The sequence below is a fragment of the Phytophthora parasitica genome (assembly GCF_000247585.1).
Source record: "Phytophthora parasitica INRA-310 unplaced genomic scaffold supercont2.26, whole genome shotgun sequence".
Classification (NCBI taxonomy): Eukaryota; Oomycota; class Peronosporomycetes; order Peronosporales; family Peronosporaceae; genus Phytophthora; species Phytophthora nicotianae.
The window spans coordinates 497,623-509,053 of NW_008649012.1; the positions used below are offsets into that span (position 1 = coordinate 497,623).

The following is an 11,431-nucleotide window of genomic DNA, read 5'->3' on the forward strand; positions in this document are numbered from 1 at the left end:
TAAAATTTGAAAATAATGTGACCAAAAAAGTAGCTCCATATTAATTCTAAAAACTAAAAATAGAAGTGCTGCTGATTAAAAAGCATAGCACACACTTTGCTGGGTTTTTAGAACTTTTAGATGCCATGTTGATGCCTTACTTGGACACAGAACTAGTTTTCAGCACGCTTTGGATCGTACCGTGTTCGCCATTTAGCCTCCACAAGGGTTCCTCCTTCTCCAAATTGTCCACGACGTTGCCAGGGATTCCCATCACTGGAGTCGACTTTAAGATGCGGAATGCTACGAACGCCGTGGGGAAATAGGGCACCACTTCCTCCAAGGGGGTAGATGGAGGCCAGAGGCGATCGCTCAATAGTCGGCGATAATTCAGGTCACCCTTGAGGATGACGAGTGTCGCCTCTCGAGCGAGACGAGCGTGCAGCTCGACAGGCATCTCCCAGTAGAATGTATACTGGTTCCAGTAGGTGTCCGGGCGGATGACGATCTGCCCCTTGCTGACGTACTCGGCCAAGCGCTTGCCCAGAGCCTGCACCTTCGGAGTGCGTGTCTCTCGCTGCATTTCCCAGACATGTTCATTTACGTCGGCAGGGATCACATCCGACACGTAGATGGGCTCCGCTTTCACATTGAACGTCACCTTGCCGCACCAATTGTGTGTCAGCATGTGATCCGCCATGGCCAAGTCCAGCAGTAGTTCAGTGCCGACGTTATCGCTGATAAACTCGACACCTAGATTTTTTGCACCCCCGCTATCGCGCGCGTTCTGCTCCAAGAACGAGATCACTTGGTCACTGTGATCCACGAGCACCAAATAGTCATCAAAGACCAACGAGTCTCCAGCAACGTGCATGGTTGATTTCACCTTTTCGTTAGTGCCGTCGGCTTTGTTGCCCCATAGAGAGAGCATCATGAAGCGTTTGAGCTGATCGCGATGGCTCTGCGAACCGGATTCTTCTTGTGTGGAAATCTCCACTGCCGTCTGGAGCAGAGACCACGGTGTGTCTCCTTTTAACTCCGCCACTTTCGAGTAGTAGAATGGGTCGAACCGTGTCGTGTAGTAGTCCGTCATCAGGAGAACCAAGTGGAACATGTATTGCTCCACCAGGAACCATGGCGAGTTTTGCCATGTATAGCTGTTGCCGGCCAGCAAGCTCTCCCAGTGTTTGCTAGTAAGCGACTTGGCAGCTTGTTCGGGGAAGGTCGAGGGCAGCGGGATCTCTGCGTTTTTCACCATGTCGTCGGCCAGCAGCAACAGTCGCTTGACCGCTTCAGAGGAGAGACGGTCGCCATTGTTGGACACGCAGTCGCGCAACACTTGCGGCATCCGAACGGTGCATGTTGTGTGTGCGAACGTGTCCGGCATATTCGCGACGACCTCATCGTGCTGTTGCATTCGCGCGATGTACTTGTCAGAGACGTTCATGCTGCTCGAGAGAGCTATGGGATGAATCAGGTGTTAGTGTTGAATTCCAAAAAGAAAAGGTGGCTGTGGACTTGGCCAGAGAACCTGGGGAAGGTGTCACTAACGCATCTTTGATGGCAGGTCATGCGTCCCGTAAACTGCTACGTAACTTACGTAGCTTAAGTATCCTTCGCTCGTTGTTGACATGACACATTGCAGAGGCCGAGTACATCTCCTGTGCTGAGTCAGCAATGAGTAAAGCAAGATGTCACAAAATTCAGGAAGATGGCATCTTGAAGCAGGTTGAACATGTACATGTAGTTGAACGTTTGAAGCAAGTTTAGTTGACCCAACTTGACGTTGTTTCCAGTTGTGGTACTGTCGATTATGCATTTTCGGCTTAAACGGTTGATTTCGTAGGGTCATCCAGGATTGGTGTTGTGGTACCGTATTATGCGTTATCCGCCCAAAGCGCTGTTTATGCGGTGTCCTTTCATACAACAACCAGCTTGGCTGGACAGTGAGAGGCCCATTACGGCATTTCACTCATAGCTGTTATGACAGTCTCCGCAGAGTTCCTCGCACGTGTGTACGCAGGAGAGGAGATCTTCACCAACGTCCCCGGCACTTTTGCCAACGAATCATATAAATCTCGACTGCCTGGACTCGTCCGCGACTGCGTGGACAGCAACCGTGAACGATTCTCCGAGGAGAAATGCAACCGTTTGCTGCAGCTGGCTGACGACATGGTGAACGACGCTGTGATCCCGTTTCCCTCGCAGTATCCTGAACAAGCTGCCAAGTCTCCTACGAGCGCTCAATGGGAGTCCCTGCTCAAAGACAAAAACTACACGTGGCAGAACTCGCCGTGGTTCTTGAGCGAGCAATACATGTTCCACTTGGTCCTGCTGCTGGCCGAGTACTACACGACGGGTATCGATCCTTTCCATCCGTCGAAGGTGGCAGAGCTGAAGGAGGTCACTCCGTGGGCGTTGCTGCAGACAGCTGTGGGTTTATCAGCTCAGGAGGAGGCGACTTCTCAAAGCCACCACGACCAGTTGAAGCGGTTCATGAAGTTGTGTTTGTGGGGCAACAAGGCTGATGGCTGTTACAAGGAAGTGAAGGACACCATCAGTGGTGCTGATGCGTCGTTGGAATTCGACGACGAGCTGCTGCTCGTGGACGACAGTGACAAGGTGATCACGTACCTCGAGAACCAGGCTCGCGAGGCCGGAGACACGAAGAAACTAGAAATTCAGTACATCAATGACAACAGCGGCACTGAGTTGTTACTCGATCTCGCCCTAGCCGATCACTTGCTGAAGCACGAGTGGTGCGGCAAGGTCACGTTTAATGTAAAACTGGAGCCGATTTATGTCTCGGACGCGACGCCCGCCGACGTGCATGAACATATTGCCGAGATGCAGCGTCCAACTCGCACACCCGAGGTGCAAGCCCTTGGCAAACGACTAGACAGCTATGTCAGCAAGGGATTGCTGGTGATCCGCCCGGACATCTTCTGGAACCGCTACACCTACTACTGGGAGATGCCCACGGAGTTGCGGACTCGTCTTGCTAATGAGGCGACACTGGTGATCATCAAGGGCGATCTGAACTACCGTCGTCTATTGGGAGACCGTCTGTGGCCGCCGTCGACGCCTGTGGAGGAAGCTGTGCCATACTTCCCGACAGCTTTCGTGTCGTTTCGAACGATGAAGTCGAATCCTGTTGTGGGTATTCCTGCTGACATCGTGGAGAAATTGGAGAAGGAAGACCAGAAGTGGCGATACAATGGCAAGCGCGGCACGATCCAGAGCGTCCTGGACCCGAATCCTGTGATCGAGTAGATACATACAGTGTGTAGGAGCTAATAGCGAAGCCACAGATATCTGTTGATTATGAGTCAAGCAAGATTTACAAGTAGACTACCGTTAATACAAGCGGGGAGCTTGCGCAGGTCGCAGACTGTCAAACGGATTCACGAGAACTACACCATCATAATTTAGAGATGTGAATCTAGGACTCATAATCAACAGATATCTGTAGTTTCGCTATTAGCTCCTACACACTGTATGTATCTACTCGATCACAGGATTCGGGTCCAGGACGCTCTGGATCGTGCCGCGCTTGCCATTGTATCGCCACTTCTGGTCTTCCTTCTCCAATTTCTCCACGATGTCAGCAGGAATACCCACAACAGGATTCGACTTCATCGTTCGAAACGACACGAAAGCTGTCGGGAAGTATGGCACAGCTTCCTCCACAGGCGTCGACGGCGGCCACAGACGGTCTCCCAATAGACGACGGTAGTTCAGATCGCCCTTGATGATCACCAGTGTCGCCTCATTAGCAAGACGAGTCCGCAACTCCGTGGGCATCTCCCAGTAGTAGGTGTAGCGGTTCCAGAAGATGTCCGGGCGGATCACCAGCAATCCCTTGCTGACATAGCTGTCTAGTCGTTTGCCAAGGGCTTGCACCTCGGGTGTGCGAGTTGGACGCTGCATCTCGGCAATATGTTCATGCACGTCGGCGGGCGTCGCGTCCGAGACGTACATCGGCTCCATCTTCACATTGAGAGTAATCTTCCCGCACCAGCCATGAGCCAACAAATGGTCCACCAGTGCTAAATCCAACAGAAGCTCTGTGCCGCAGTTATCGTTGATGTATTGCACGCCCAAAGTCTTCGCATCAGTTTCACACGCCATCAGCTCCAAGTAATCGATCACCTTGTCACTGTCGTCTACGAGTAGCAGCTCGTCGTCGAATTCCAACGACGCATCAGCACCACTGATGGTGTCCTTCACTTCCTTGTAACAGCCATCAGCCTTGTTGCCCCACAAACACAACTTCATGAACCGCTTCAACTGGTCGTGGTGGCTTTGAGAAGTCGCCTCCTCCTGAGCTGATAAACCCACAGCTGTCTGCAGCAACGCCCACGGAGTGACCTCCTTCAGCTCTGCCACCTTCGACGGATGGAAAGGATCGATACCCGTCGTGTAGTACTCGGCCAGCAGCAGGACCAAGTGGAACATGTACTGCTCGCTCAAGAACCACGGCGAGTTCTGCCACGTGTAGTTCTTGTCTTTGAGCAGGGACTCCCATTGAGCGCTCGTAGGAGACTTGGCAGCTTGTTCAGGATACTGCGAGGGAAACGGGATCACAGCGTCGTTCACCATGCCGTCAGCCAGCTGCAGCAAACGGTTGCATTTCTCCTCGGAGAATCGTTCACGGTTGCTGTCCACGCAGTCGCGGACGAGTCCAGGCAGTCGAGATTTATATGATTCGTTGGCAAAAGTGCCGGGGACGTTGGTGAAGATTTCTTCGTACTGCTGCACGCCCGCGAGAAATTTTGGTGAGATGCCCATTTGGAGGATTGTTTTTGGGGTCTGTGCTGCTAGGGAAAAGCGATTGTGAGCTGTGCCACTCACTTTTTGGTGCGAAGACTTCGCACCATCAAAAACACTTCGATTGCTGGGTATCTGTGAATCTTTAACACCTTCCTTACTCCGACAAAACACGAATCGTGGTTGATGTAAGCTGGTAAGAAAGGCGTCAGGGATGTTAGGCACACCTAAGACTGTAAAAACGGAGTAAGTTGGCAAAAGCGTCTTCATTCCGTTTAACAAACAATTGTCTTCTACAGAACTACGAACGCTCTTCGACCATCAAGAAGTGTCAATAGATGCGTGCAGCACAACTTATTTCTTCTTGGCGGCACCCTTGGCCGAGGCGTCCTTCTTGGTCACCGACTTGATGACACCGACGGCAACCGTCTGACGCATGTCACGCACGGCGAAACGCCCCAGAGGAGGGTACTCCTGGAACGACTCGACGGTCATGGGCTTCGAGGGCTCGAGGATGACCATGCAGGCATCACCCGACTTCACGAACTTGGGGGCAGTCTCGAGCACCTTGCCCGAACGACGGTCCATCTTCTCCGTGATCTCTTTGAACTTGCAGGCAACGTGGGCCGTGTGGCAGTCAAGCACGGGCGAGTAGCCGTTGCCGATCTGGCCGGGGTGGTTCAGCACAATCACCTGGGCGGTGAAGTCCTGGGTGCCCTTGGCCGGGTCGTTCTTGGAGTCCGAGGCGACGTAACCACGACGCAGCTCCTTCACCGACACGTTCTTGACGTTGAAGCCGACGTTGTCACCAGGGACGGCCTCAGGCAGAGACTCGTGGTGCATCTCGACGGACTTGACTTCAGTCGACAGACCAACGGGGCCGAAAGTGGCGACCATGCCAGGCTTGATGACACCGGTCTCCACACGGCCGACAGGTACCGTGCCAATACCGCCGATCTTGTACACATCCTGAAGAGGAAGACGCAGCGGCTTGTCAACCGGGCGCTTAGGGGGGTTCAGGTTGTCAAGAGCCTCAAGGAGGTAGGGGCCCTTGTACCACGGCATGTTGGTGGAGCGGTCGATCATGTTGTCACCCTCCCAGCCAGAGATGGGCACGAACGGGATCTTGGCGGGCTTGTAGCCGACCTTCTTCAGGTACGTGGTGACCTCGTTCTTGATCTCCTCGTAACGGGCCTGGCCGTACATGACAGACGAGTCGTCCATCTTGTTGATGGCGACGATCATCTGCTTCACACCCAGAGTGAAGGCAAGCAGAGCGTGCTCACGGGTCTGGCCCTCCTTGGAGATACCAGCCTCGAACTCACCCACACCCGAGGCCACCACAAGGATGGCGCAGTCGGCCTGCGAGGTACCCGTAATCATGTTCTTGATGAAGTCACGGTGACCAGGGGCGTCAATGACCGTGAAGAAGTACTTGGGGGACTCGAACTTCCACAGGGCAATGTCGATCGTGATACCACGCTCACGCTCGGCCTTCAGGTTGTCAAGCACCCAGGCGTACTTGAACGATGTCTTGCCGAGCTCGGCAGCCTCCTTCTCGAACTTCTCGATGGTACGCTTGTCGATACCACCGCACTTGTAGATCAAGTGACCAGTGGTGGTCGACTTACCGGCGTCGACGTGACCGATCACGACCAGCGAAATGTGAACCTTTTCCTTGCCCATAGTTAACTGTAGATAAAAAGAGGAAGAAACAACGAGTTAATCTCTGGCAAGACTCGACGTATGTGGAGATCTTTCTGCTGGAGGAGCAAGCGCTTACCTTCTTCAAAGAAAATCTGAGAGTGAGGGAGGCTCAGAGGAGGATCTTTCCGATCGAGTGGCTCGGGCAGCACGCGACGGACGGATGGCTACCACATAAAATCGTGATTCGGACGGGTTTTCGGCCAATCGAAGCCGGGTACTTTGAATTGTTTTGCCCAATGATGGAGAGGAACTCTCCAAACCAGTGATTTGGTGGTGTCTGGGACTGGTCGTATCGCTTTGACAGCGTTTTTGTAAGGGAGGTGCTGCTGTGGTACACACAACGCCACGACAGGATCGACCATCACTCGTTCCGCCTTGGGCGAAGACTTTTACATGTACGAGCGTGAATGCTACAGGTAGACTACGAATTAGGGAGGGCATTCAATCGAACGTGAGGAGGAGGGCAACAACTTTTGGCTACATGTACCTCGCCCAGAGGTTGCTTGGGGGTAATTTTTAGTATCCATTAAATGGCATAAAAAGACGAGGATGACTTTTTATCATGCAATATGAGTCTACAGTATTCATTTATCTAACAAAATAAAGGCATTTATTGAATTGGGTTCATTTTACGTGACCCATTCCCAGGTTTTACGCATTTTGGTTGAAGCGCCGATAAGATGCTAACGCCGCTGAGCAGCAACGGCCTCGAGTCCTGTGCGGCCTGCCTTAGCGTACTCAATCCAAGCAAATGCCTCTGCATGCTTGAATAAAGCACCCCGGAGTCCAGCTGTGTGAAGCGTCCGCTGCAAACAATGTTGGCGCTCAACAGCTACGGCCTAGCGGCTGCATCGCGTTCCGGCGTTGGAAGCAATAACGCCGCTGACCGTGTGATCCTCCCTCGCCTGTGCGGCGGCGGCCTGCCTGCTGTGCGCGAGATCCGCTCGCTGACCAAGCTGGTCATCTTGCCACGTCCCGAGCATCCTTTATATCGCACCACATCAGGCTATGACTATGGGCGCTACATGGACTTCAAGGACGCAGCGCTCAGCTGTCCCAAACACGCTCGACCTGCAGGCTTTACAAAGGAATTCATTGCCGGTAACTACATAGACAACAGTCTGTTATCACTGGTGAATAGCAAGCGACGCGCTGAGCTCTGGCAGCAGAAGATGGAGGTGCGTACCTCTCGGATGCGCGTCAAATACGCCGAGCTGCAGCAAATACTGGAGAAGAAGAAGAAACTGCGTCGCATTGAGCGGGAGAAGCGGAGGCGCGAGATGGAGATCCTTCGATTGGCGGTGGTGCAGCTCCAGGCTAGAATGCGAGGATACCTGACCCGATGCACGCTTGCGCAGCAGAAGCTTCAACGGGATACAGCGGCGGCTTTGTGCATCCAGCAAGCGAGTCGAGCACGCGCACGTGTACGTGTTGCCAAGCAGATATTGGAGGCTAAACGACGCGAAAGACAGGAGGTGTTTGCGGTCAAGATCCAGCGCATATGCCGCAACTTCATCCTGCGTCGACATGCTACGCGCCAGCTAAGAAAGTTGCGAGAGGCCAAGCGGCAGAAAGATATCGAGTTGGAGCTTGAAGCTCAACGCCAACGCACTGGTGCTGCGAAGCATATTCAACGTCTAGCGCGAGGCCACCTCGCTCGGAGAGACCTACAACGTCGGTCTTCGACTGCGTCAAGTGTGGTATATGACAAGGACGACAAGGACTCGCTGCTCGCTATCACTGGACGCATGCGCAGTCGTGGAGCCCGTCGCGTTATTGCGCAGATGCAGCAAGTACGGCGGAAGCACACCAAAGCTTCTGTCCGCATCGCTAGTCCTCCATCCAAATGATCGGTAATAAACTACGAACACTTATCAACTCAAATTCTATGCAGTAAAGCATCGTGCATTTCGTTCCTTACCTTCGCTTCTCTTTCTAGTAACTTCAGGCATGGAGGATGAACTATCTTGCATCTATTCGGTGTCCGAATGCGGAAAGAAGCCGAGGATGTCCTTAATGAGGATATTCCACACAACTTGCACGGCCACCTCAGCGACGATGAGCCAGATCACAATCATCTCCAGCTTTGTGTCGTGCTGGTGCGCGAGTTGCTGGCTTAATACATCCAGCCTGCATCAATTTGAGAGTACAAAATAGATCAGATACAATCCAAATTAACGGCAAACGATCAGCACGCACAGTTCGCGAAGAATGTCCAGACGAGTGTTGAGGATCTGGACTCGGTTGTCCACGCTCAGGTATTTCATCACCTTCTTGTACAGCGGCTCGTACTCATCATCTTCCCAGAAGAAATCTGGTTCATCCAGCATATCCGAGTTCAAGTTCACATCACTCCGCTGCAAGTAACACCACACACGAGTGAGATATGATGCAGCTGGACGGGAACAAAGGGTTTAATGGTCCTTTACTTACCTCGATAAATAACCGACCGATAAGCTTTGAGATGTCACTCTGCGAATACTGAATCGAACCTGTGGCTGCCAGATTCTGCGGCACATGCTTCGTCTCACGGATAGTTTCCTCCACGCGCTCCTCGAAGACGTCCAGCTTGGAGGACTGCGCCATGGCGAAGGAGACCGCCAACTTCTCGGACGCGCGGTTACTGCTGAGTGTAATAGCGTCGTTGCAGATGAGACTTGCATCCCCGTAAGTGTAGTCCATGTCTTCGACCTCCACCTGCTTGACCGGACCCACCGAGAATGCTCCTAACGCCACCAGATGCGCTTGTTCTTCAGCTCTTGTCAGTCCCCAGAAGACCGCACACCCCGTTCTGTAATGCAAAACACGAACATTCAATGTAAGTTGCCGTGTAGTGCTAATTCTTACGTCACCTAGCAACAACTCACGCGAAGTAGAAGGCGTCCTTCTGCTGATACGGCACCCGCGCTCCCTCCCTACACTCAAACAACGTCAGAGCCTCATTTTGCCACAGTATCCAGCTTCTATCTACTAACTCATGATTCGGGGCCGGCGCACAACTGGAGTGTATCGCACCCATGTACATTTTGTGTCTCCACCCGTCGGGATGCAGCTCTCCTCCGGGTAATTGACCCGTTTCGACTCGCTCGAGCCACTTGAGCAGCTTGAACAACTGCAGTTGATCGCATGTGCAGTAAGCGGACACGCGGAGCTTGGGAGCGCTTGGCGGCTCTCTCAGCTGTTTCTTGATAGTTCTCATCCTTGAGCGTCGCGTCGTGTGGCTCACCGTCCCGGGGGCGGGCAACGGCTTTGGAGCTCCACGTTTGAACCTGCTGCGCGTGCCAAGTCCATGCCAATTGGCCCGCGGAATCTGTCGGAAGGCGTCCGACGACTGCTGTCGATAGCTGGTGGGTGAAAACTGGTGGTCTAGGTCGCTGAAGTCCTCGTGCTCGTCGCTGTTGCTGCTACTGCTGCTCGTACCGTCGTCGTCCGCCCCAAAGTAGCGGCGTGAGTTACCGTTCTCCTCGTCCTTGCGATCGTACACCGCCGAGTCAGAGTTGTAATTGAGCGAGATGCTGCCTGGAGGTAGCAGTGGTGAGTTCTCACACGCGTCGGCTAACGACTGCGGGGGACTACGGCTGCGTCGAGAGCTCATGATGGTGATAGTTTGCGACTGTTTAAAGCTTTTTACGGAGCAACATCGTTACCTTGTGTAAACCACGTAAAATTGGAGCAATACAAATAATCCTCTTTGTAGTGATAGCACCGTTTTATTACTAAATTGAGGAATCATTTACTGCAGACTGCACGATAACGATGCTATTAGGCTGGTGGCTCAGAAACACTACGCAATTGCACATTTGCTCCAACGAACAATGGTTCCTACCGCGAATAGCTTTCAGAGCCAGGAGATGCCCCGATCATTTCTTCTGTGACGATCTGCGCATGGAAGAGGGACATCGACGCCATATCGATCACCTACCTCTACTAGTGCTACTCGCAAGAAAACACGAAACTGCGAAGGGTACTTTGAGGCTGCCGTCAATCCCGTAATCTCTGTGCACTAGACACTATGTTCAAACACTTGAGTCCGACATCGGGATTCAAGTAAAACGACCCATGGAGATGGGTCGTTTTACTCGCATGTGAATCTCTGTGGGTCTCTGTCGCCCGTAGCAAGCTTCAACAATAGCGCTATCGCTACATGTTAACGTGTTTTACACTGTTTAAGGTCAGCCCACTTAATGATCTAGGTCATGACAATAGCGCTGTTCCTTGGTGGAGACACTGGTACTGATCTCTCTAGCGCCAATAACGGCTGTATTGATCGACCATTCTGCTCTCAGTCGTGCTTCTCATGGTCATACTGCTCGTTGCCAAATTGGTCTTGGTGTGGCACCCGTGCCGCTTTCAGTCCTTTTGCTCTCGATAGTGCTGCACTCTATTGTGCTGCCTTACCGTACTGATCGAGGTATTTCTCGTACATAGCACTCTGACGGTCTGCTTGCTCCTTTCGCGCAAGAGGCTCACTCCTCCACAAGGGTGGCTTGTACCTCAGCACAGGCACCTCGTTCCTCCGCGTCATTATTGTGCTGTAAAGCAGCAGTGAGCTGATCGCGGAACAGCGCCTCGGAATATTTAGTTATGGGTGAGGGGAGAGCGTTGAAGAGTGCGAGGAAGGGGGGCGAGAGGAGCGCCCGATGGAGTGTGAACAATACAACTCAAATTTGAAGTGCACAACAAACAGTGATGTAGCCCACAAAAGAAAACAACTGACGTGCGCTGTACCCTTCTCTCGCTTTCAACCCAGTTCTGTCAGTCTGTCGATCTGATACGTTCTCGTTCCATCCTATAGACTGCATCTATCTCCCTGACTCGACTTGACTATGACGAATTTACAGCCACAAGCACGACACTTTTATTGAGGGTTACCGGTTCCTGATGGTACATACCGGTTCCCGAACCTGTCCAACACGATCCCGCGATGATTATGGTACGTTGATTACGCCACCAGTGATTAGACGAGTAGGATGAT

At 52.6% G+C, this 11,431-nt stretch overlaps 6 protein-coding genes across 11 annotated transcripts; 2 read left to right on the top strand and 4 right to left on the bottom strand.

Moving 5' to 3' along the window:
* Positions 1 to 38: 38 nt before the first annotated feature.
* On the bottom strand, positions 39 to 1,426 carry PPTG_11155 (hypothetical protein; the record flags this gene model as incomplete). Its single annotated transcript, XM_008907430.1, has 1 exon — positions 39 to 1,426. One exon carries the CDS (start codon positions 1,424 to 1,426, stop codon positions 137 to 139), a length of 1,290 nt encoding a protein of 429 aa, XP_008905678.1. The 3' UTR covers positions 39 to 136.
* Positions 1,427 to 1,962: 536 nt separating this feature from the next.
* Positions 1,963 to 3,459, top strand: PPTG_11156 (hypothetical protein; the record flags this gene model as incomplete). The annotated part of the gene is made up of 1 exon (XM_008907431.1): positions 1,963 to 3,459. One exon carries the CDS (start codon positions 1,963 to 1,965, stop codon positions 3,250 to 3,252), a length of 1,290 nt encoding a protein of 429 aa, XP_008905679.1. The 3' UTR covers positions 3,253 to 3,459.
* PPTG_11157 (hypothetical protein) lies at positions 3,386 to 4,813 on the bottom strand. The gene has a single exon (XM_008907432.1). The coding sequence runs from the start codon at positions 4,768 to 4,770 to the stop codon at positions 3,484 to 3,486; it is 1,287 nt and encodes a 428-aa protein (XP_008905680.1). The 5' UTR covers positions 4,771 to 4,813; the 3' UTR covers positions 3,386 to 3,483.
* Positions 4,814 to 4,886: 73 nt separating this feature from the next.
* PPTG_11158 (elongation factor 1-alpha) lies at positions 4,887 to 6,443 on the bottom strand. The gene has a single exon (XM_008907433.1). The coding sequence runs from the start codon at positions 6,433 to 6,435 to the stop codon at positions 5,104 to 5,106; it is 1,332 nt and encodes a 443-aa protein (XP_008905681.1). The 5' UTR covers positions 6,436 to 6,443; the 3' UTR covers positions 4,887 to 5,103.
* Positions 6,444 to 7,100: 657 nt separating this feature from the next.
* On the bottom strand, positions 7,101 to 10,099 carry PPTG_11160 (hypothetical protein). Of its 6 annotated transcripts, XM_008907436.1 has the most exons (7): positions 9,432 to 10,099; positions 9,324 to 9,371; positions 8,890 to 9,247; positions 8,656 to 8,813; positions 8,378 to 8,586; positions 7,643 to 8,317; positions 7,101 to 7,561 (listed from the first exon to the last, which is right to left on the bottom strand). In XM_008907436.1, exons 1-5 carry the CDS (start codon positions 10,049 to 10,051, stop codon positions 8,430 to 8,432), a joined length of 1,341 nt encoding a protein of 446 aa, XP_008905684.1. In that variant the 5' UTR covers positions 10,052 to 10,099; the 3' UTR covers positions 7,101 to 7,561; positions 7,643 to 8,317; positions 8,378 to 8,429. The 6 variants fall into 6 exon arrangements, with proteins under 6 accessions (XP_008905684.1, XP_008905683.1, XP_008905687.1 ...); XM_008907435.1 differs by having other exon boundaries at positions 7,643 to 8,586; XM_008907439.1 differs by having other exon boundaries at positions 7,643 to 8,813.
* Positions 7,111 to 8,359, top strand: PPTG_11159 (hypothetical protein). The gene has a single exon (XM_008907440.1). The coding sequence runs from the start codon at positions 7,272 to 7,274 to the stop codon at positions 8,304 to 8,306; it is 1,035 nt and encodes a 344-aa protein (XP_008905688.1). The 5' UTR covers positions 7,111 to 7,271; the 3' UTR covers positions 8,307 to 8,359.
* Positions 10,100 to 11,431: the final 1,332 nt, after the last annotated feature.

Excerpts from the sequence above, each read along its gene's own strand:
- PPTG_11159 (XM_008907440.1), top strand. The coding sequence starts at position 7,272 with ATGTTGGCGCTCAACAGCTACGGCCTAGCGGCTGCATCGCGTTCCGGC.
- PPTG_11160 (XM_008907434.1), bottom strand. The coding sequence starts at position 10,051 with ATGAGCTCTCGACGCAGCCGTAGTCCCCCGCAGTCGTTAGCCGACGCG. Across the intron at positions 9,248-9,323 it reads AAGGACGCCTTCTACTTCGC|AACGGGGTGTGCGGTCTTCT; the intron begins GTGAGTTGTTGC and ends TTTGCATTACAG. Across the intron at positions 8,814-8,889 it reads TCGGTCGGTTATTTATCGAG|CGGAGTGATGTGAACTTGAA; the intron begins GTAAGTAAAGGA and ends TGTTACTTGCAG.
- PPTG_11157 (XM_008907432.1), bottom strand. The coding sequence starts at position 4,770 with ATGGGCATCTCACCAAAATTTCTCGCGGGCGTGCAGCAGTACGAAGAA.
- PPTG_11158 (XM_008907433.1), bottom strand. The coding sequence starts at position 6,435 with ATGGGCAAGGAAAAGGTTCACATTTCGCTGGTCGTGATCGGTCACGTC.